A 25,393-nucleotide genomic window follows, 5' to 3' on the forward strand; every position below is an offset into this window, starting at 1 on the left:
GAGACGATACTGTTGGGTCCTTTAGGAATTATCTCTCAGGCCATAGGCAAAGAGAACCATTTTGTTACATTTTATTTGCATCCAAAGAGGAATACCATTACATACATACAAAGGACCTTTCAACACACAGTCTCTGTCGTTAGCTAACATCATGCCACATACAATATCGTTTTTGGGCATAGCTGCACCAATGCAGATCGGCGCCAATGCCTCAGATGTAAAGGAAGCAGGAAGTGAATTGATGCTACTGACATTGGCCTGGGCAGTGAGCTCAGCTTGAACGGGCTGTCCGGAATCAGACGCAACCTTCAGCGTCGATACTTGAGGGAATTCTAAAGGAACAGCCTGAAACCCGATTGCAGATTAACGAATGCAAAAGTAGCAAAGAACTGTTTTTAAAGAAAACGGACGTGACAGGAAGGATTAATAAAAACGGACAATGTTTGAGAATTTCAGAGAGAGGTTGCATACGGTGCAGCAGGACTTTTCAACAGGGTTTGTATTTCGTTTTATGATTAGCTTCCTAGCTAGCTGAGTGACTAGGTTTGGACTACAAGCCTAATTCTCACTGTAAAGCAGTTTACATTCTGGCTTGTTATCAGCGCATAACGCGAAAAGTGACACTGCGATTGCTGGCTTGCTACAGACAGCTAGTTACTTGTTGATAATGACTTGCTATACATGCTACTTAGCCAATGGCATGTTATTGTAATAAGAGGTTCATGGACCGAGTTCGCATTTTAAGTGAGATTGATTTAGCTACCTTGTATCACCTGGCACAGGCAAGAATGCATATCCTGGAAATTGTCTAAATTAGATCACTTTCATTGCTGGATAGGAAATATCTGTAACTAGATGGATAGCTAAGTGTAGCGTACTTTGCCGACAATATCTTAGATAGGCTAGGGGCGCTTTTGCACATTCCTTGACATTTCTACTTTCAGCTGACAGTCATGTGGTTTGTAGAGCCGCACATAAAGTAATTAGCTAGCTGGCTAGCTAGCTGTGCATTGTGCAATTGCTGTTGCGAGCTTGCTTGATAGCTGTATTTTCCGATTGAACATGAATGAACTGTAGCTGCTATCACGAAAATTTCTTTTATTCTGTAAAAGTAAGATTAATTGTGGTGAGTGAGGATTTTCGAGGACACGAAGGTGTCACCTGTATTTGTTTCAATGGACTGTGTCAAAGATGACCCAGACACCATTTAAACTGTTGCTCGTGACGGTTAGTCCCACCATTACACATCTGTCTGATTAGGGACACCGAATGACCTGAAATGGCAAAGTAAAATGAAAGTGACTTACATTTTTAAAGGAATTTAAAAGTTTTCAAAAAAGTTTTATACCATAGTTATTCCATTTATTTCTATTTTGGAAATGAAGTCATGTTTTAAGTTATTTCAAGCACAAGGAATGTACTTTTACAGTCGGTGTTATTGGACACAGTCAAGTGCAATATATATATATATATATATATATATATATATACACACATCACATATGTGTGTGTATATATATATATATATATATATATATATATATATATATATATATATATATATATAAATATGTATATATATATATATACATATGTTACATATATCAAATTGTTACAGAGGGTCCAATATAGCCACAGTACACATTGGTCAGAAATGACATATCTTTAGCTATGTGCTCCATACTTTATTGAAGGAAGTAATTCATTTGAATCTGATGCTGTGATTATTAGTCTCCAACCTGGCCTCAGGCTGACACTGAAACTTCAGACTCTACAAATCTTCAGAAAGGAAATTGATTGTTTTGAATTAACATCCTGGGACAGAATGATTTGGGCATCCATATTTGATTGATTTATTACTTTTTATTAACCCTCATTTGACATTATTTTGACTTTTCAGGATAAAGACACTGGGTGACAAATCAAAAGAAGCCAAAATCAAAAAGAGGTAAGTATCATTTCCTAATCAGACTGTAATTTATATGAAGAAGGTGTGATAGTGTAAGTTTTATGAAACGGCAACAAATATGCTCTGATGTTCAATGCGGACACTGATCAGTGTTCTGTGATTTGATGCAGGAGAGATGACAGCCCTCCACAGTTTTCAGCAGGTGTGGATCTCCTCAACCGGTAAGACAATTACAAACTTTCCCTGTGGGAGTCTGCAGATCTTTAAAAAGCTGGTTAGTTGTAAAGTATAAACTTATGGAGCGAACCAGTCCTTAGCCCCAGCAGTTTTTCCTTTAACCTTGACTTTGGAATTCATGGCTGTGTTACATTTTCCCTCCACTCACACAGCACTACAAATTAGAGACTGAAAAACAATTTGACAGAATTCTTGCAAAAAGCATTAAAAGCCAAAAATGCACGTGGGAAGCACATATGAACAGATGTATATCCCATGCCCATTAGGAGACCTGTGTTACATTCCAGTTTTCTCCGTCTCTAATCATATAGGTTCTGTATGTATTAGATTGTAATTGGTCTAGTGGGAGCTATTAGCATCTCAGTCAACAGCAGATGGTTCCCGTTTCTTTCTAATTTGCATTCTAAGTACAAAATGACATTATGAATGGAAGCATCTTGATGCATTTTCTGCTTTGTGATTCTCCCTCGGTATCAAAGAGAAGATGTAAACGATTATATGAGGGAACGGATAATTCCGAGTCTGATTAGGATGTTGCCTGATTTACGATTCTTCTCCTTCAGGTAATCAAAGTTCCAGCACTGTGTGCTGTGTACCTAACTTTTACCTACCTATGCAGTTTTATCTCAGAGTTAATTTGCACTTCGCACAGTATTTCTAAATCAAGGTAAAAAACATCAGGCAGGCAGTTTTCAGAGGCTGGGGAGCAGACTTGTTTGAAGAGCAGCCACATTGCCATATTAAACAGGTTTAATATTCCTAATTTCAACCTCATGGGCTCCTGAGTACAAGATTTATTCATGTTGCAAATAAAACTTGCCACTCAGAATCACCTAAGGAGCAGAAAACATTACTTGAATTGCAGAAGTAACTGAGCGAAACTGTTATTTTTTCTGAGAGCCGCCTGTTTGTTGAATAATGGTGAGCTTTAGTTGCTGGTCTCAATTGCCCTGGCCAGACCCGTACATTCTGTTGGGAGATTGATGGTTACATTACTGTCAATGAGCTGTTTCTCAGTTCATTTTTGGAGTTGGTGACTGAATATGTGTGTGTGTGTAGGAGGGGTGGCCATGCGGGGGGGGGGGGGGGGGGGGGGGTGTTGGGCAGTGATAGAGCATGTTGTACATCATGAAAGTTAAGTCTGTTTACTGTGTGTTGAGACCCCAGCTCAAGGAAGTAAGTCTACACACAGTAACATTCATTGCATTAAACTCAATGGCACTACAAGGAGCAGATTTTAATGAGCTTTCGGTCTGTGCTAACAAGGTACATCTGCTCCCTCGTGAAGTTGCGTTCCTGTAATTTCACTGAAACAGTTCTGCACAATGAGCTTTCTCTGAAAATGGAACACCTCTTTACCGGGTGGTGTTTTTCACTAATACAGCAATGTTGGTTTATTATCACATTACGTGGATTTGCTTAGCAGACACCCTTAGCTAAGGCGGATACCATATAGTACATTTTACACATTATCCCTTTACACAACTGGAAGCGAATCTCAGGCTAACTGGGAATCTAACCTGTTTAGGTCATGAATCCAGTACACTAACCGCTGCGCACTGCCACATTCTAGCCCCCAGCCCCTTGTTGTCTGCTGACCCATGTGCACTTCATATCCCTCCGCCTGGACTCAGTGGGCATGTTGCAGCCCACAGGAGTACTGCCCCTACATGCCTATGCCCGCCCGGAACCGTTAGCCGACGTGTTGCGACCTGTCCCCGCCTTCAGCATGCCCTTCGGCGCTGCTGCCCCACTGGTCTCCTCTCTTCCCCGGAGTGCCAATGCGTGTCCTTGCATGCCTGAAGCCGTTCGCTCATGTGTTTTTACGCCTCCTCCGAGTCCCTGCTGTGCTCCTTGATTCTTCACACTCCCCCAGACCCCCCAACCCCCCCCCCAAAACTTCACTAACATAAGGCAATATTTAGGTTCCGTTTGAGTCTTTGTCATATTAATAAAGCATTGGCGATCTAACTTGTCACTCAAATGTAAAGTGACGTGTGGATCCATCTGCACCAAAACGCTTTGCTGTAAATGCATATATGCTACAAAGTTGGAAGCTGCCAGCCTTTCTCCGTATGTTTGCCTCAGACAGCTTTTACCTCCATCTGCCTGTTCTCATGAGAGTGTCATTTATATTCTCTGTGATTGCAGCTCAGAGAAGAATGTGGTCACTCTGAAAAGCTGTGAGCCTTGAAGCCGGTTGAAGGTAGAGCTGTTATCCTCAGGGTAAAGACACTGCTGGTTGGCTCACCCCTCCTATTAAATGTGCCTTCTCAGTGGTTCTTGCTTCTGTTTACCTTATCAATGGGACTTCCTTGCTTGAGGTTTTGCTAACACGAGGGGGTATGATGTTGTGCAGTCGGTGGGCTTTACCTTACTGCCAGCTCCCACCCTCTAAACCAGTTTAATTCATGAAGAAATTTAATTGCTTGCCATGTTTTTCCAGTGGCAGAAACAGAATCAGTTTCTACGTGTCAAGAAGAAACAAGGTCCAGGCTTCAAGGTGGCAGGCACTTAATTCACTTAACACAGGGTTGTCATTTATAAACAGTGTCATCTGCTGCAAATTAAACTTTTGCAAAATCCAGCTTGGGAGCGCCATAAGGATTTTGTTGAACGCATATGACTTTAATGAGAAGGGAAAGCCTGTTAGAGGCTGCTTGAAGATGTTGAAACGTGTGGTGCGCTCCCAAGTAAGCAGCCAGTGACAGGTGTGTTGTGTTTCATGGTTTTGAGTGGCGGTGCACTGTGTACACACTCAATGTATTAAGTCCATCCTTCACTTGACTGAATGTCGGCTGCAGATCAGAGGTTGCTCTACTTTTCCGTTTTGTGGTCCTTCAAAAAGCATTCATAAGCAATCAAAGGGCCTTATGACAGTTAACACAGAATAGTACAGTGCATTTTCAAAAATGAACAAAGTGTGGGAAAATGCACTGTACTGCTGTATGTGCCTCTGCATGCCTTTAAAGTAGTAACACATAAAGATGTCAAATATGAATTATGAAGCTTACACAAATGTGCAATTTGTAGAATATAAATGCACTTAATGTCCTGCTTACAATGAGTTATAATCTAACCAGAGTACAGTAACTCTTATAGTATACAACAGTAGCTTCTGAGGGAAGAAGTGTCTTATCTGCATCCCTTTTGGTGGATGCAAGCCGTATCCCAATCAAGGCGAATGGATCCTGTTATTAAAGCATCTTGTTAAGTCGCAGTAAGTTGGGCTGATTAGTGAGCAGTGTGCCTTGATGTGCTTGCCAAGAGCTGAGAATTATTCATATGTCAGCATGGGTCTACATCATTTTCAAATATGAATGTGTGCTACCGCGTGGATTGTTCCAGCGTCCTACTGATCACAGCGTTAGACTGAGGGTATTTGAAAATGTGCTGCAGCACATTGTTTTGCTGTAGATGTGAAGGTCTCTAACACATACTGCGCTAATGAGGCTATTTAAGTTCAGAATAACTGAATCATTTCTTCTTTTGTGTCTAAATCCACTGTGTGCCTCCCAAATCTACTGTTTCAGAGTGTTTCCGTGAGCTGAAATGAATAGAATGGCTCTCATAAGACACAAGCGAGCACAGAAAGTCTCTCAGCTCACAGATGGCTGTAGGGCTGTGTCTGGCAGGTTCTTGCTGGCTGAGGAACTGTTGTCAGCCCAGGAAAAACTCCGCTGTAATCGTGAAAGCTTCCTGCGAAATGGAAGGGATTGATCAAGACAGCTGTGTCCAGCCCCAAGAGCCATAACCTTCAATCTCGCCGCCCGGCTTAGTACTGCCTCTCTCATCAATCAGATTACGTGCTCGGTTAATTTATTTATAGTCCTTTCTCTTTTTCCATCACAGCTCAGCCGTGCACTGATAGAGCTGATAATAGGCATGTAGGTCCTTGATATGTAGATTGGTAGGAAGGCTGTGGGACTGATGTCTGAGGACATTGCATAAGCTGCCACGGAAGCTGCAGGGTGGAATCCAGTAGACGAGTCAGTCACTGACCTCAGGTTCCCCTACAGATCACATGTGCAGGATGCATGTGATGATGTCATCCACTGTGGATGCTAACGATTCTGTGCGTGACTCTCATTTTTGCTGTAGGGATTTTTAGAGCTCTGTTATGCATTTGTACATTGTGGAGAGAAAAGGGACATTTATTTAGTGACGAAAATAATAATAACAACAACGAATGCTATTTGTGAAGCAACTTTTCCACGCTCAACATATTGTATAATACAAAATACAATGAAAATCATTTATGAATACAAGATAGAGTAAGAGTGAATAGAACAAGTAATTACCAAGTATTTAACTTTCCCTGAATTAAACATCCCTGCAGTGTTAGGAAATAAGGGGTGGGGTGGGGGGTAGGGGGGGTGTTGCAGGGGTCTAATTTCTCTGACTTTCCTTCTGTCTTTAAAATATCCTGATTTCTAGCCAGGCAAATTGAATGGATTGCAGTTATGCAGGCTGCATACAGTACAGTCCCAAACATAGGTTTTAATGCACACTAAGGGTTAACCAACAGCCTAAAGTGAGAGAGAGCGAGCAGTGTGAGTGAATATAGGATATTATTGGACGCCGTTGATGTTTGAGAGGGAGATCAGAGAATAAACTCTGATCAAGATCAAGGCTTGACAAGCTCTTCAGCAGCTGTAACTGCAAGTAGCATTTTCTGCTTCCAAGTCTGTTGTTTTTTTATCGCATTTCTGTCTCCGTTCAGCTACATTTTCTTTTTATGTCGTAGTTTCTGAAGGAATTTTGCAGGACTTGAAGATTTATAAATGACAGAACAAAACTAATAAATCACCAACCCACAAGCAGTTTGTCAGCTTTTCAATATGAGCTAATTAGTGTTGTTTTTTTGGTCAGCATATTTCAGAGAAATTCTGTGCTGTTTTCGGTGGCAGGGAGCTGAAGTGAAATATCCGAAGTGTCACTGTGTGAAAGCATTCAAGAATAAAGACACACAGAGCCTTTACCATAACTCATTGTTATAAATCTCAGAAACAGCAGCAATGCACTGTGGGATATTGAGCATGTGTCATTTGAAAAGGGTGGAACTGTAACGCAATAAATATACTGATCTTGGCTTGGATACACTCATTTTAGCCCTGGGGCCACATAGCACTCCACCTTCGTGCTTTTTTATACAACCTCACTGCTCATCACGGGTTATTCCTTACGCGCTAAATCATTGTATTAGATGGTTATCAACTCAGGTCCTGTGAGGTCAATGGTCTGCCAGTCTGTGCGCCATCCATTTTTTGGGCAAGATTTACAAAGCATAAGTTCAAAGTAGGTTGCACAGCATTCTGTGCACTGTATAATGTATTTTTCTGGAATCCTTTGGTTATACTTAATTGTCTTATGTAGATGGGCTGTGATATATGTCATTAAACTGGAACAGTGACTGGGTTTTATACATGTATGCCTGTGGCTGGTGAGAACTGACCTGCTCTTGCCTTGTGTTGCAGGTATGAAGACATGTGGGTGACTCTCCACAAAGGAGCAAATGAGTGTGCTAAAGCCGGAGAGGTGGGTGTTTCATATCATTTTCATCCACAGCGTTTCAAGGTCTTCTGTTATGCCCACAGATAATTCCATTAGCTTTATTACCACTGTCCATGTGCTCTTCACTCAGACTGTGTCATGCATCCTGTTAATTATACGTAATAAAAAATCAAGTGATCATGTTTTTCTGACTGAAGGACATAATTAGATTGGTTGTTTATGTTTATACTGATTAAAAGAACACAAAAACGTGTGCGTGTCCATAGATTTTCACAGGTGCTGGATAGGAAGTATGACTTCCAGTAGAAATTAATAAACCTGCACACTGTTGAAATGCTCCCAGGTGCAAACTTAATTAAATGGCGAGCTCCCACAGCATTTCGGCCGTGGAGGTCTATCCGCAAGGTCCTGTCAGGAGGTAAACTCAAGTTCACCCTGTTCGGAGCACAGCTTGAGAGGAGGAGGGCGTAGCGGAATTAAGCTTCTCGTGACTCCTCTTGCAGGGTTCACACCGTCTGGCAGGGCACTTGTAATGCCGCCTAATGATATTTGACCGTCACGGCAGAAACCAGTCACGTCAGCTGAACAGTGGTGGGCCTTTGAGTTTTCAAACGTTGAAGCACCAGAATCACCCAAAGTAAACAACACTTTAGGCGCAAAACTGGAATCAATACCTAAATCAGTGAGTCTTTCTGCAGGCCTGCTACAGAAGGCCTGACTGACCCACACATCGTTTTGATTTTAGACCTTGCCATTCCACTGTTACAGGCTGAACGAAAACATAATTATTATTAAACCATATACTGAAAACACTATGTATGTTGACATTTATTTGCAAGTAGATGTTAGGGGTTTTTTCTGTACTTTTACTCTTTGCTTTTTGGCTCCTCTGCCCAGCTGCCAGCTCATGTTATGCTGAATATTTGGTGTGAGACATTTTTGCAGTGAGCTTTTTTTGAAAGGTAAACCATTCGAGCAACACCTTAATATGCTTCAAGTTCACAGCATTTGTTAACCGAAAATTTGATGTTTGATGTCTGAGTTTTTTTTTTGTGATAAATCTCTTGATATTTTAGGGGGGATTTTCCTGTATATATCGGAGGTGGAAACAGACTGTGGAAAAGCTGTATTTTGCTCCAGTAGCTGTGAATGAAATGGAGCGTTAGGGTGCTAACTCTTGGGGGTGGGGTGGGGGTTGGGGGTGCTTTCAGCCTGTCAATCTCAGATGATTCTCAGAACTGGCCGGCTGGGCTTGCGTGGCCTCAGTTTATTTACAGCCTGAGTTCTCCGGCCGGCTCTTTTTTAAGGGCGGCTTGTCCTTGGGCTGGAACAGGATGCTTAATCTCCGGGAGGCCCACCGGGGGAACCAACTCATCATTTCTTTTTTTTTCAGGCCTCTCCAATTAATACTGAACTTGTCCTCCCAAGCGATTAGATTCGCTTAGATTACTGCCACCCACATGGAGGGCATTACCAGTCATTAAGATCGACTCCTCCGCCCTGCTCACACCTGCTCTCATTTGAAAGCACTCACATTGACATCTTATTTGTTTGGGTGGGTGGCAGTTCCCTGTTTTGTTTCCAGCAGTGCTGTGGGAGCTCATATCGTGACCCCCATGTGAACTGCAGAGGTGCTTTCGTGTGAACGTGCTCTGTGCTTCCAGCGTGTCCTCTGCCCGCCAGCCTGCAGCAGCAGTGAATGGCTCTGATTACAGGAGGCCCGAAGCAGGGGAAAGTGATTTTTGTCAAGATTGCCGTGCAAGCACAAAAAAAAGATTCCTCAACCAAACTGCCACCGTGCCAGCACACAAACCCGCCAACCCAGCAGCCAATCAGCCCACCAGCCCACCTCTGTAAGGCACTGCTGTTCAATATAACAGCACAGCCAGAGGCAACTCACAGTGCTCATAGCTGATGCATATGAACCGTCCTTACCGCTGGAGTGTCACCCAGCAGGGGTCTATGCTGTATCTAGCTCAGGGGCATATTCACTGTTCTTTGCCTGGGATTTCAACCGGTAGCCTGAAGTCCAGGGCCCTAACCCCCGCTTGCCTGCACTGCTTGTCTGTACATCGTACCCTGACACGGTATAGGTTGTTGAACATGAAGCCCCTCCAGCAATGGGAGTGACCCCACATCAGGGTGCGTGTCTGGATAGGCGAACAGTATTCTGACTCGCTTTGTCTCAGAGGTTTAGAGGAGCGCGCCGGTTATTCCTTCCGCACGACCAGCCACATCGCGGAAGTGGATTTCCATGTCAGCCTTCCCCTCATGTGGCCCTCATGTATAATTCAGCGCAGACCTGACTTTGTCTTGCTGTTGTTCCCTCTTTTTGTAAGGATTCAGCTCTTAGATAGAATAAAATGGAGGCGTGTTCACAAAGAGACAGTACACGCTGTAAGCAGCATCATCCTTCCGAGGTTCTTGTAGCCAGTGGGGACCGTCAGGGCGTTAAAAATTCAGTTTGGTCCCAGGGCGGGCAGGCGCATCAAGAAACATCGATGGTGGTTGTTGTTAGTTAATCCCCACCCTCCTCCTTAATCCCCTCCAAAGTGTTTAGATGCCCTTGAAAGTGATGAATGACCAGTTGGGAATACCTGGTTTCTGTGGAATTCTAATGGATCTTAATGGTTATGGAGAATGTTTATATCAAATGTCTGAGTGTGTACCTTTTTTGGTGAGGTAACCTTCCTCTTTTGGATAGTGAAATTCTATTCTTTCCTGTTCTGAAAAGTCCTGCTTCTAAGGCGCCTCCATCTTAGAGCAGCGCTTTGGTGAAAAATCTTTCATCGCTTTTGTTTCCAGGGGAGAATGAAATCATTAACGCTGCCTTTCCTGCCCCACTTTGCTTGTCAAATCACAAAATGATCTCATCACTGAGTCAGAAATTGAAGTCATAGAAATAGCAGTGGGGGTGGCAGCTGCGGCATAGTGGTTAAGGAGCTTGGCTTGTAGAATTATAGGTTCAGTTCCCACATGGTGCGGTGCTTGAGTAACGTGATCCATCTAAATTGCTTCAGTAAATACACAGCTGTATAATATTTTATTTAACCTTTTATTTCACCGGGTTTGTCTCATTGAGATTAAAATCTCTTTTATAAGAGAGACCTGGCCAAGAAAAGCAGCACATCAAGTTTCGGACAAAAAAAGACAACGTAAGCATAAAAAATACACAAAAAGACAACGACAAGTAGAAAGTGCAAAATACAACCAAGTGCAAAAGCAATCAATTTTCAGCTAACAAACATTTGCAATTCCCAATAGACTCTGTTTCCAAGCTCTTAACAATAGCTTTAAATTCACTAAGCATGACCAAGTGCTGAACTCTTTTTGCAGGCTATTCCAGGCAAAGGGTGCAGAATACATGAAGGCCTTCTTGCCAAACTCGGTGCAAACTTTAGGAACAGCCAAAAGGGAAAGAAGCTTGAGACCTTAACCTATAAGTACCTCCACATTTTTGTGACATATAACTACATAAATAAGAGGGTAGTATAAATGGCCTTATAGATAAAAACAAGTCTTCGTATAGACAGAGCAGGCCAATTAACTTTGGAATATAAGGTACAATGATGAGTAAGGGCTCTACAATTAGTAATAAACCTCAAAGCCCCATGATAAACAGTATCCAACATATGAAGACATTGACTTGAGGCATTCATATACTGTATAACAAATCACCATAATCAAGAACGGGCATAAAAGTTGTAGCAACCAATCTCTGTCTGGCAACAAAAGAAAAACAAGATTTGTTCCTAAAATAAAACCCAAATTTTAAACTTAAGCTTAAACTTAATCCAGGTGTTGAATATGAGGCTTAAAAGAGAGGCGATCATCAATTAAAATTCCCAAATATTTGTCAGTGGTAACAGCATCAATTTCTTTGCATAATATGTAAAAATGTAAGGCTCTCTGGATAAAAGCTTGTGCTCATAAAATATGTAATGTAAAGTGTAATCTAAAGACTCCCTGTTTGAAAGTGGTATCCATTCTGTACAAGGCATGTAATTCACAGAATTTGTGAGCAATACGCTGTACAAATTTACCTCAAACTTCAGTTCCCTATCCTGGTATGATCTCACCACAGATAATTGTGTCCTCAGAGTAGTATTACACAATAACAATATGCATGGTATGGGATTTAATACAGATATATAGAGTATTCAGAAGAATATAGTTGTACTTTGCAGATACATCTGGATATCTGTCTAGCATCTGCGATTCGCTCTGTGATTAACGAGCATCACGGGTCAGTGTGCTCTCTCTCTCTGACAGCCCTCACAGCGTAATTAGTCTGTGAAATTTTTCCAGCTTGTCATATGTGCCGTCTTCCTGTACAGAGATGAACAGTGATAAGATGCTTGTCTGTGACCGCTATGCTTTGAAACAGAAAGTTTGAAAGACTTTGAAAAGATACGTCATTTGATGTACACGTTGTGTGTACAGCTGTAGTTCGCATTTACCTCAGAGAGTGATTGCTTTGTGAATTCTACCGCTCCAGGGATCCGACACTGTGCGTGCTGAATGCATGCAGGTTTAGGTGCAGTTAGAGTAATGTAAACAGCCATTGTTACACAACTTGTGGAATTACAGAAGAGCCTTGAGTTTTGAGGTCATGCTTAGAGTTTGGGTTCCAGTTGTGGAGGGTTCCTGTGTAACTATATGAACCGCAAACCTGTTGTTTACAGGGCAATAACAGCAACATTTGGAAGCGGGTAGGTCAGCCAGGCTTTCATCCTACCACTCTCAGGCACCTTGCTATTCTTACGAGGGTCTCTGATGATGTCAGCGGACCAGCACCTATCCTCCAATGAGCATCCACTCCACTGTAGTGTGCTGTGTCAATTTTAGTGCAAAAAAACTCGTTTCCGTGCTCCTCCATGAATGCAGATATAGCTGTGGTGAAATGAGCCTAATGTACAGTTGGTGATTCCAACACCAGGGTTTCAGAAAGGCGCAAAGCATAAAAATATGTGTAATGTTGCCATGTGTCGACATACCAAACGTGACAGATGCTGTGTCGGGCAATAGTGTCTGTTCTCTCCCCTGCAGGAGTTGGACAGAGACGTGGTGGTGCTGTCGGCGCAGTGGGAGAAGAGGAGGGCGGTGCTGGCCGAGCTCCAGGAGCAGCTGCGAGAGATCCCGGCCTTCCTCGCCGACCTGGGCTCCATCACCTCCCGCATCGGTGAGTCCCGGCCTCCGACTAGCAGGGGGCAGCAGCAAGGAGCGCAGAAAAATGCCAGGGCGCTGGCAGCATGAGGCACAGTGAGTGAGAGAGAGATGGGAGGTCGGAGCTGAGCTAATATAAAGTGTTGGGAATGGTGCTATACTCCCTGCTCACCTCCCCTGTGATGACACCTGTCTGGAAAGTGTAATGCAGTTAACGTTTGGCCCAAACCCCATCTGATTTGATTGGTTGCTGTCCTGTAAGTCTTTCCTCCAGGCAAGGGTACTGAAAGGTATAAAATAAGAAATTTAGCCTGATTGATTGGATGGTAGCTCAGAGAGCTTGTCCTATCACAGGTAAACAATGTCCTTAGGCTGAACCGTGACTAAGTTATGGCGTTGTAGGCTAAAAGTAAGGTATCCCATCCCAGCTAGAGAAAGAAGTATCCTACAATATGTATGTCTTCTGCTTAGACTAGTATGATCATGATAGGCAGTCAGATGGGCTGGTGCTAACTTCAGTCCCAGTATGCCATAAATAACAACCAGCAACTATACAACAATGTTATTGGAGCTACGCGGAAGCCTGTTGGATTCAGCAAGCCTTTCTCATTGGCAGCAGAGCATTAATTAAATTCCTAAATCGTTATAGTGATGGGCACATTGGGTTGCTCACAACAACCATCTCCACAACAAGTAAAGTTAACCACAACTGAGCCTGAAACACAGAAATTCCCCAGTCACTGTTCTGCTGCATGAAGAAGCAGGCTGTTTCTGTGCCTGTGTTTGTATTCTGTCTGTCTTCTGTTCTTGACTGGTGGTGCAGCAATAAGCTCTTCCAACCAACCAGCTGCAGTTACCTAGGAGCCGGGCACCTCGCATCAATAAATCATTATCATTTCATCATTTACGAAGGTGTCCCACTTTGTTTTACTTCTCTTATAAATTACACTAGACAGGTGTTTCATGAGACAGACAAGCGTTATGAACAAAATGCAAAGTGATGCCGCGATAATGAGTCCGCTTAAGAGAAAAATCTACTTTAAGACAGCGCCTTCATCTGTGCATTCGCACTTCTGTATAACTGAATATATTTGAATGTGTTTAAAGAAGAGGCTGATGGGAGAAGAGCTGCTCTGGTTGAAGTGAACACGGTGTAAGGCATACTGTTCTCAGGTCAGTGCTGTAGTTCCAGTAGAATGCTCAGCAGTAATGTTTTTTCATTCACTTCAGTGCAGTAGCGAGACTAAAGTTACTGCATGCTTCATTCTCTTCAAACATCTGTTTTTTTTTCCAAATTGTGTTTTCATTTAAGATGAAAACAATCCTTGATTTTTATTGCTTTTGATCATCCATTTAAAATCAAGGCCACTGTGCTGATGTCTGCTGAGTGTTTGATGTAGTCTACCATGAGGGATAACAGAAGTTGCAGTGCTGTGCCTGCTTCACTGCTCACAGCATTTGTATATTATATTTTACGCTATGGCCATGGTTACAAAACCGGTCATGCTGAAATTTCAACAAACCATGAAATGGAGTTTATGTGTTAAATAGTTGTAGGGTTGTTACTTCTTTGGATCAGGGTCTATGAGAGTCTTAACTTTGTATGTGTTCTGTGATGCTTAGCTGCTGGTGTCTCTTAAGTGTACTCTTACAGTGCAATGTTGGGAATCTCTGATAGATATAGAGTGTGTACAGATATAGAACTACTAGATTGGTTCAAAATTCTGTTTCATTGCTGTAAATCTTATCTCTTCTTATGGCTTCCTTCCTGAATGTGCACAGGGGACATAGCTATGGCACAATGAGGTGTCATAGGTAAAGAATGACCATTACTTTGAAAGAGTAGAATTCATTTAGTGATACTGTTGAGCCACCCTGAGAGCACCCCCCTCCTGGTTAAGTGATGTTCTCTGTCTTGGCCGGTGCCAGTGTGGGCCCGTCTAGTGGGCGGCTGACGGCTTTGGAGCGGACCCATGTGGAACGGTTTCGTCTGCTCGCTCCGATTGAGCCCGGGGGATTTTTTTTACGGATTTGGACTCTCTTCAAAGCTCAGTCTTTCAGTCTGTCTTTTCCTGCCTTTTTTACTCCAGTAATCAAAGGCTGTGGGGTAAAGCCTCTCTTTTTCCTGAGACACGCCACTCGGAACCTGGCGCTAATCTCACACATTCATCCATTTGTTTCTGGGCTGTAGCAGTTCTCCAGTGGTTCTGGTGGGGGGGGGTATTCAGATTTGGGACAGAACTGAAGCCTGTGACATTATCTGGGAACCACTCAAACCGACCTTGGTTTTGGCCAGAGGCAGTGGGCTGTTCAGTGCGTGATTCACCCCCATGGCGTGTGGCCGGGGCACACCGTTATCCAGAATAGACTGGACACCTCCCACTGGTACAACAGATGTCAGCCAGGCTGCGGAGATCAGTGAGAGACTTGGTGGACAACCTCTCAGCTGGCTGTCATCACCAGCATCATCATCATCATCATCACCATTATTATCATTATCACCATCATCATCACCATCATCATGACCATGACCGTCGTTATTATCATTATTATCATCATCACCATTATTATCATCACCATCACCATCATCATCATCATCATCATTGCCTCATCACCGTCATCATTGTGACAAATTGTTTCTCACACCAGAGATAACAAGAGCCATTGAGGGAATAACCCAGAATAAACTAGAACTGAAGGAAACCTACTAATAAACCAAGTGTAGGAAGTGTACTCTGATCATTAAGTCATGTCCACTTACTAGACATGACACTCTCCAGCTCCTTTAACATTATAGTATTAGCTAATACTATTAGCTAATTATCCTATTATGAAGGTGCGGTGCATTGATGAAAGATGTGCAGTGGACTGGCCTTGAACTGAGGGACTGTGTTTCGGTATGAGGCCTCTTCACGCTGCAGAAATAAGGGTAGGCTCAGACGCTGCCATCCACCCTGGCCCGGACCAGCCGCGCGATGAGAAGGCGGGACACAGCCCGTAATGGGAAATCATGCAGCGCGTGTTATTTCCTGTAAAGTTACCCGGCGTCCCAGATAAATGAGAGAAAAAGGAAAGCGGCAATCTCCTCCGACAGCGCTGAGGGGGCGCATCGATTTTAGTTTTACGTTCGTGAATCCCGCCGCCTTTTCTAGGTCACAGAAAGGCGCATCACATGCATATCATTACTCTCCCCCATAAAGCCGCAGTCTCTCCCTCCTCCTTCGCTCCACGATCGGAGGGACGCTTATGCTTTATTTAAGAGGTAGCTGGGCCTGCTTGCTCTGTGGAAAATTGTGCCTGTTTTCTCTGCCCCGGAGGCATTTCTTATTTATAACAGCTCCGTTCAGCGGAGGTGAGACAGAATATTTCTATGTTCGATCTGTGAAGCTCCCAGTTGCTGTCCTCAGAGTGGCAAACACAGTGAGGTCAGTACAGGAGCGGCAGGGCCCCTCTCTAAATATGACTGGAAACCTCCATGCAAATTGTACAAAAAGCATACTTCACTGCAGGTAGACCATTACACTGAATACAGGGTCTGGAAGATTATATTGCTAGATGTTTTGTGTTATTATTATTGCAAGCTAAACCATAGCGAGCAAATTACAGGAGGCATTTCAGTCTAGTGTGCATAAAACTCTGTGTTCTCCGCATAGCACTTAAACATCAGACAAAGTTGCTAATGTAGTTTATTGACTGTAGCGTTTGGAGTATGGCAGTGTAGCATAAGGAGCAGGATTCGTAACAGAAAGGTTGCTGGTTCGATTCCCCACGGGGGCACTGCTGCTCTTGGGCAAGGTACTTAACCCACAATTGCCTCAGTAAATATCCAGCTGTATAAATGGATAATATTGTAAAGAACTGTAACCTATGGATAAAAGCGTCTGCCATATGAATAAATGTAAATGTAAGGCTATGAGATACATTAGCATTTTAGTTCATGCTTTAATAGACTCTGAATAATAGATAATAGATATTGTAAAGGTGACCCATTAATGTGTTTTTTACTGTGCCAGTCCTGTACCCATCAAGCATGCAGCGGAATGCCAATCTCTTAAGCTGGGTGACATTCATGGCATCACAAGAGCATCCTGTAGCTGTGCCTGAAAGTGCTGAGAGCTCGTTACTTTTCACACGGCCTTGTTTGGATCTGCACTGCCCCCTTCAGTTCATTCGGGCGCACTGCAGGTTCTGAGGCGTGGATGCGCTTCAGGGCTGCACCCGGCTGACGTCTTTCTGGCTGCGTTCTTGGCAGGCCGGTCGAGGCTTTTCTTCGTTCCTAATAACGGAGAAGTTTGTTTCATTTGTGGTTTCCCTTCATTCTTGAATTTGGGACTCGCCACCCTCCCATCCTGTCTCACATCCTTTTGTTGTATTTTCAGTTAGTTATCTCATCCCCTGACGGAATTTCCTCTTAGAATAATGTCTGGCCCGCTGAAAGTGCTCTAGAATTAACAAAGCTCCACAATTCCGTGTCTCTCATATCATCTCATTTCTATGACTAATATCTGAAAATGCAGAAAGATGCAAAACTCCAGGAAGCATCAGTCTACTACCAGTTCATCAAAACAAAAAAGATGTGCCGTGTTAGAGGCAAGAAGAGCTGCTTCCTGTTCTGTCTGATACATTTGTTGTTTGTCTTCATTCCCTGGAGGGACCAGCAGTATTAACAGAAGCAAAGCCCTGAACCCCATTGGCTAATCCACCAAGGCCCTCTGTCACGCACACAGGGAAATTGTGGGGAATATTAAAAGACGGGTATTTTGTGTGGCTGCTAATTGGATATCACCACAGTAATCCATATAGCAGAGGCAGGCTGAGCGTAGTACGTGGGTGTTTCTGCGCCATTACAGGGTTTACCTAATCCTTACTAATGAGCTGGTGTTTCGCCCTAGAAACTGTGCTGCCACACACTGACTGTCTGACTGACTCCCACAAGGTAACTGCAGTACATTTTTTACCTCTAAATGTTAAAAAGCAACAACATGGTAAATTATTAACATCTGGCAATAACATCCGGAAAATTATTCACAGCCCGTAAACAAGCTCTGCTTTTTTTTTCTTTGCTTTAACTCTTCCAAAATTATTCAAATATAAATTATTTAAGGAAGAAATAAAGAAACAGCACAGTGGTGCCAAATGGTAGCATTCAATGTGATAAACCTTTACTTCTTTTTGATATTTGAAGTAATAACCTGCACAATATTGCATTGTCAGTTAATTCGGGTCTGTCAGAGTGGTATTTGCAGCAGGGTTATTTAGAAATATAAAGAAGGTGGAGAGCAACACTGTGTGACTAGAGAGCCCCCCCAAACTCATATTTGATAGGAGATGGAAACGTGTGAAACCCATGTTAGACTGATTTTTTACTGTTGTTGTCAATCTTGGAAATCAAAAACGGAAAATTAACAAAAAAAATCTTTGTTAGATTATATTTTGAACAGGCTAACTTCTAAAACAGTTGAGGCAGCCTTCAATGCAGTGGTACAAACGTTTTTTTTTTTTCCCCTAACTCACTGTAAATTGCTGTAAATTAAACAACCTGAGCTTGTTAAAATGCATTCTAATGCCAATTGGACTTTTAAAGAATGTATTAATGTCATCCAGATCTCTACAATAATAATTTAACTGTTGTTGGAGTAATTTTCCCTTATATTCTATAAACTACTAAAGCAGTGTTTCTCAATTCTACTCCTGGAGGCCCCCTGCTCCGCACGTTTTCCATCTTTCCCTGCACTACCTACCTGACTGAACTCATCAGTGGCTCTCTTGATTAGCTGAGCATACCTGATTTAATCAAGCAGCAAGAATAGATAGAAGACATGCAGGACAGGGGGCCTCCAGGAGTAGGATTGAGAAACACCATACTAAAGTAACTGTTGTTAGGTTTGTTGATTTGCTATAAGACCACTAGATGGCAGCATACACTTCCATTTCCTGCAGAACAGGGGTCTCAACAGGCAGAGCTTTAATTTCTGGAGGCTTGCAGATGTGTCACATTGAATTTGGCTCCGCACATCTGACAGTTTCATCAGAGGAAATCGGACATATGAAGTATATTTAAGGATAGGCTCACAATAAAAGAGCCTTTTCAAGAGAAGACATCAGCTTTGATTATAGGCTACAGTGTTCCATATTAAGGGGAGGCTTGAAACCCTACAAAACAAATGGTCTAACCACCGTACAGTCCATGTAATCCGAGTCGACTTCGAATGCATATTTTCATTTGCAAAACCAACAGTGTTCTTCCCTGTTTACCCCTCTAATCCCCTGTTCCCTCAGTGCAAATTAAATGTACCACGCCATATTAGTCTAGCAAGTCACATTGGATGAGAGCATCTGCCGCATTAATGGAATCGGTAATGACAATAAACTCGATAATCAGCTATGTCACAACATGAGAGCTGATCTGCGGCGGATCGCTGGTTTGGGCTGCGAGGGAGAGCAAAGCTCTGCAGTCGAGACTGACCCCAGATCAGCTGCGCGAGGGCGCGGGCTGCGCTAGCTCAGAGGCGGTCTGGGGCCTCGCGGGTCTGAGTGAAGCGGTCCCTGACGGGCCGCACAAGGAGTCCGATTGTGGCGGCTCGTCAATGGGCCCGTTCTCATGGCGCCGAAGGCTCGTGGCAGAGCGGGCCCTCCGGACCCGGCGGCACCAGGCTCCCGCCCACGGTCTGAATGGGCGCTCTTCACCGGCAGAACCACGGGAGCGGAAACCACTGGACCGGTGACAGATGATTGCGGCTCGCGTTCGCTTCATCAAAAGTCTAGCGCTGTCATTGCAGGGTGCCGTCGCCTCATCAGAGTGTGCTGCTACTGCCTGTACAGAATTCGAGGTCCCCTCTGTCCCTCAAACCTGCCCTCTTCAAACCTTCTACATGCATTACTAACATTATTTTTACATTCACTCATTTCATAGACACTCTTATTCGGACCAACCTACAACCCAGAGAACATTCAGTGCATATCGTGGGGGGCGTAAACGTTAACAACAGCATTAAAACAACAATAAGCATTCAGCACAAAGAGCTGTAAATATGGTTACAGTACTACAGGAAATGTTGGCATAAAGTAAATGGGGGCAGTAGCGTGGTGTAGTGGTAAGGAGCAGGCCTCACAAACAAAAGGTTGCTGGTTTTCTTCCCCGCTGGGGCTCTGCCATTGTGCCCATTGTGCAAGGTATCCAACCCACAACAGCCAGCTGCATAAACAGATAAAATTATAACCTTTGTAAGTTGCTCTGGATAAGAGTGTCCACTAAATGACAACAGCGTAATATATAAACTGAACAAAGGATACTTTACAAATGCGAAATGGTTGAAAGTGCTCAAAAAGAGGAGGAGACTTTTTTTTGAGTAACTAAGGTGCGTTTTCGGACCTCCCCGAAGCTTGGCGTGACTCGCGTTTTTCAAGCGGCCGTTCCCCGGGATGCGTCGCCCTCTTTCATCTCCGCCACCAATCAAGCGCTGTTGATTTAAGGGGAGCAGGGCGCTGGGCTCGGCTTGGCCCGCCGCCACTCCTGCCTTTGAAGAGGTTCCGCTGCGGTCAGCGTGGATCTCTCATCACCGCGGAACAGGGAAACAATGTGGGTTAGAGGGTTCGCCCAGGATCCTCTGTATGTACGAGGGAGCCCTCGACAAGCAACAGATTAAATGATACTAATGATATCAGACCAAATCAAGAGGCCTAATCATACTGGTAGTAAGTGATTCCAGGTGCTGCTTTGTTACAGGAATACAAGTCGCTGTTTTTTGTAATGAGGGACATGTGAACCACAGAGAAATTTAAATATGTCTTATATTTAAAATACAAGGCCGAACATTCCAAACATTTGCTGCTAAAAGCCTGTATGTCTAACTGGATAAAATGGGAGCGGGTTAAATACATGATTGAAGGAGAATTTGTGGAGTAATGTTTCAAGTCAGATGCTGGAACTAAGCTGCTCTCGGAAACGGCATAAGGAATACGTTTCGTAGGATTGGCGGTAATCGGTTTCAGAAACGAGGCTTAGTTCTTGCAGAAACTTGCCTGGGAATAATGAAAAGAAAAAACAACCAAGCAAATGTTTACCAGAGAGAGAATGTGCTTTCGAGCTGCGAAAAGGTTCATTGCTGAGCTTCAAAGCGGCCCTCGTTCTCACGGCGTGGGTGGCGGCCTAGTGTCGTGCCAGAGAGCGCAGGCCAGAAAATGTTACCAGATCGGGCCGCGTGTGGCGGCCAGCCTGTGTGCACTACTCCAACCTAGCCAGCGCTGCAGCGTCCCCGGGGCGTGACCCCCCCCCCCCCCCCCCGACCCCTGACCTCTGACCTCGCCCTGCCTCATTCCCACAGCGCACCTGGAGGCGGACTTCGAGGAGATGGAGAGTCACCTGATGCACCTGGAGAACCTGTGCGGCCAGTGTGAACTGCAGCGCGCCAAGCAGTGCCAGGAGGTGCAGCTGGAGAACTACAAGAGGAAGAAGCGGTAAGGCCGCGCTCTCTGAAACACACGGGCCCTCTGCAGTGACGTTTCACCAGCCCGCTTCGGGGATCCGAGGGCGTGCATTTGTTTTTTGCTCCAGCGGAGCGCTAAATGAATTGGGTTTGTCTGAACAGTTAACTGAACACTGGGCTTCATCTGTCTTCAGTGCGCATGTTATAAGCTGCATGGGATATAGGTACTTTGTAAAACAAATGAGGAGTTTTTGTGCTAATGTAAAGCTTTGTATTCAACGTAGTTTTGTTAAAATCCGCCCCAGGAGCAAAGCTGGGCTGCCGTCTCAGTTAAGCTCAGTAGGTGTTCACTTGATCCGACTGAGCAACAATTTACCTGTAATCAATTGTATAACCGGCCAAAGGTATGGAAGTGACACTCAGAGACATTTTGACATGTATCCTCCTGTTAGAACAAATATTTTAGTGTGTCTGTACTATACACGTTATAGCATGTACCTGCTTATTGATCATACATCCATGTCAGCAGGCAGTTAGCGGTCAAAGCTAATTAAGTGAGAGCTTGACTGGATTGAAATCCAGCATGCATTGTGGGTCCCCAGGATTGGGTTCGAGAAACTCAGCACTGCAGGAACTTTAGCGCTGTAACACCACTTCGATTCACAGCTCTTTTGTCATTTTTCACTTTGCTGCTAAGCATCCATTCTATGTCTTGGTGTTTAGGAAATGGCATTCTAGTAGTATAGTATTTCCCACGTTATTTTACCGTTGTGAAGAAAGTGGAGTCTTTCGGCAGCTCCAGTGGCCAGACCAAATCCAAGATCGTCATTGCTGATTGTGGCCAGCTCTAAATGGGCATATCCCCCACCTGTCAAATAAACATCCCTATCTGTCCTCCCCCCCTTCCTTAATTTGGTTTGTTCCTTGTCTGAACTTGCTGCATTTGTGGCTTGCCATGTGTTTTATGATTTCTAAAGTAAAGTGCCACTGGATATTTTGTGGCAATTTATAAGTGAAGTGTGATGTGGGCTTAGTCTTGCCCAAAGCCTCCTCAGTCACAGTCACACCCAAGCTGCTAATAAGAGAAACATTGAACTCTCTCTCACATCTATATTAATGGCACACCCAGAAGGCTAAATCAAAAATAGCTGTCAACACGAGACCGTTTGTAGTATATGAAGAACCATACAAAAATTGGTTAGCGCCGTTCTACTGAGCGCTAAATTTGTATTCGCTGGCTCTCATACAGTATCTGCCTGCACCCCACCGTAATGAATTTAACAGTTTTGTCTCCCGAGGAATGTGTGGAACTGCACGTTTGATTGTTGCGGCTCTGTTTTTGAACAATGCGGTGATCCCTCAGACCGGTAATGAGAGATGACACGTGTTCGTGTGGGCAAATGCCTGATCCTCTCGGCTCAGTCCATTGTGGGGGAGATTGACGTGTCTCCCAGTGCCGGCGTGTAGACCCGGACGCTGCAGGCGGTTAGAAGCGACTGCGTGGGTGCTGCCCGGCTTTGGGGGAGCCCAGTCACTGAAGCAGACAGACGTAAGGATGCAAAATGGGAGGGATTACGCTGAAGAGATGCCCGGCGGAGAGGGCGGGGCGGAGGGGGCTGTGGTAAACTAAGTGGTTAATGTGATTAGGGCTTGGACACCAAGCACAGCGTAAACCTGTTAGCGTCGGAGCTAGAGCAGAGGCCACAGAGAGAGGCGTAGCAGCGCTAAGAGGTGGAGGCGTCGGTGGCCTTCGGTAGTGTACGTCAGTATCGATAAAGCACAGTGCGGCAGCCCCCAAGGTTAATCTCCCTAATCCCCTTACTGCAGTCACCAGCAAGTCAGGCCGCCCTCACCTCCTGTAAAAGGATTTCTGTTTTGCTAATTAATTGCAGGAGGGAACAGAAGCTCGTTGGGTTAAAGCCATAACGAACAGGAAGCCTGCAATCTCTATCCCTCTCTCTCTCTCTCTCTCACTCTCTATCCATCCTCACTCTTTCTTTTGCCTTCTTAATACCCCCCATCCCTCTCTGTGTGACTTTCTGTACCACCCTCATCCTCTCTCTATCCTTCTCTCTCACTTTCTGTATCACCCTCATTCTCTCTCTATCCCTATCTCACTTTCTCTATCCCCCCCCACTCTCTTTCTGTTCCTCTCTATCTCTTCACGTTTTCTCTATCCTCCTCTGTCCCCCATCATTCTTTCTCTCTATCCTTCTGTCTCACACTCTCTCCCTCCATCTCTTTCTTTCGCGCCTCTCTTTCTCCCAGTCATTGTCTCTGTGATGGAGGCCGACGGCGGCTCCTTTATGATTTTTTTTTTGTTCACAACAGACATGGATAAAGGGGAAGAGACTGAGTGAAGTGAAGAGGAGGTGAAAATGTCACGGAGTTGCAGGCGTCCGTCATGGCGCTGCATCAAAGCCCTTCTCCCATCACGACGCTCTCAGTTGCCGCTTGGCCTGGGATGAAAAGGCCGTCGTCTCCTGAAGGCTGTTTGTCATCAGCATTAAATGTAACCAGGCTTATCTGATCTGCTTCCCTTTACAGTCACATGCAAAGAACCCCCCCCCCCCCCCCCCCCCCCCAAATTCACCCCCTCCTCCCTCCCTGCCTCATTCAACCACTAGCTGTGTTACCGGGGTTGCTGGGTAGAATCCACGGTTTAAAGAATGCTCCCTCTGGCAGGGAACCAGCCCGCAGCTTCAAACAGATACTTAAGAGAAATAAGTCGTGCGTTCACGCTACCCCCCCTCCATCAAAGGCCATCTCGTGCCGCGTAAACCTACACATGTTCTATTTATGTTCCACTCGCCTAAGGTAAACACCCCATCAGCCCAGCCAGCTGTGCGCCGCCGATCCTTCAGAGGACTTTAATCGCATCCAGGGGAGCCGTGCGCTAGAAGAAATTCCCGTCGTTCCAGCTGACTTTGTCGCTGGCGTTCCCGTGCGTACGAGGCCAGGAGGTGGCGGCTCCTCCGATCTGAGAGCAACCGTGCGTGGAATCGGCGACGCGTGGCCTGGTCTCCTTGCTCAACAGTTTAGATCACTTTGAAATTACCCCCATCGTGAATAATGTATACTCTGCAAAGTGGTGTTCTGATATATTACATAACGTTACCATTATCCGTTAGTTCAACAAGATTCTAGCTCATATGCTTATTTTTACTGCCATGCCATTTTGTCACTTGTGAAATTTAAATCGGCTAGTGTTTGAATGCCTTAAACTGTTGTAAGTACTGGTGGATGTTGACCATGTTCATTTCCAGGATCTCAGACTGACCTGAGGCCCATGGTGTTTCCTGTAAGTTTTCTGCTATAACCAAAACGTTTGGTCTTCATGGTCAGTTGAGTTCAGCCTGGCCTTTCTGTGTGCAGTCCTGTGGAGGAGTGGTAAAAAAGTAAGCACTTACGACCATATTTCTGTAGAGGTTCATCTGATCACTAAGACAAGGTAAAAGAAAATTTACCTGACGTTCAGGTACAGCAGCAATGTCCCACCACTGATTCAAATGTACAGTTGTTTAGCCTTGTAAAAGCATTACCGCACGTAGGATTCAAGCCTGCAACCACTTAGTCGTGTACAGAGAGTGACTTTTTGCTGCCTCCTACTCCCCTTACTGTGATCACACTTTGTGAAAATGACTCACATCAGTGTAGGCTTGTATTAATAGCCTGATTCTTCATGGCACCATGTTTTCTTCAGTGATAATAAGACTCGTTTGGCCCTCTTGACCTGCTTCTCCGGCAGTTTATTAATGTTCTCCCACACCAGCCGCCAGGCAAATATGTTTATCCCTGCAAATGACTCCAAAATGAGCGGGAGCGGCCGCTGTGCGTGCTTAGCTATTACCGTATATTGGGGCCCGGCGATATTGGAACAGAAAGTAAACAAGGCAAGTTCAAGAGGGGGAAGGAGATGCTGTCTCGTAGGGTCGGCGACACAGTTGCTACATTTCCGGTCTGTATTTATTTTTTAATTTATGTTTCTGTTGCTGGTCGATATTATTTTGTGCTTTAGCATTTACCGTTCCCTCGGATCACAGTGTAATTCTGCAGGAAGGTCTGCGCTCAATTTTTTTCCCGAACATCTCACTTTTCATGCCTACAGCGCGTGATTATCGTGTCAGTTCGGGACCCTCGT

At 44.4% G+C, this 25,393-nt stretch overlaps 1 protein-coding gene across 1 annotated transcript in view; it reads left to right on the forward strand.

The window, feature by feature from the left end:
• The first annotated feature begins 266 nt into the window (after nt 1-266).
• The window catches only part of LOC118769265 (dysbindin-like), a 71,323-nt gene continuing 46,196 nt past the window's right edge, over nt 267-25,393 (forward strand). The window contains exons 1-6 of the mRNA XM_036516314.1: nt 267-495; nt 1,901-1,948; nt 2,080-2,130; nt 7,624-7,684; nt 12,710-12,842; nt 21,151-21,283. Coding sequence (XP_036372207.1) covers nt 440-495; nt 1,901-1,948; nt 2,080-2,130; nt 7,624-7,684; nt 12,710-12,842; nt 21,151-21,283 — 482 coding nt within the window. The 5' untranslated portion in view covers nt 267-439. The remainder of the gene's footprint in view (nt 496-1,900; nt 1,949-2,079; nt 2,131-7,623; nt 7,685-12,709; nt 12,843-21,150; nt 21,284-25,393) is intronic.

This window comes from Megalops cyprinoides, chromosome 21 (genome assembly GCF_013368585.1).
Source record: "Megalops cyprinoides isolate fMegCyp1 chromosome 21, fMegCyp1.pri, whole genome shotgun sequence".
NCBI lineage: Eukaryota > Metazoa > Chordata > Actinopteri > Elopiformes > Megalopidae > Megalops > Megalops cyprinoides.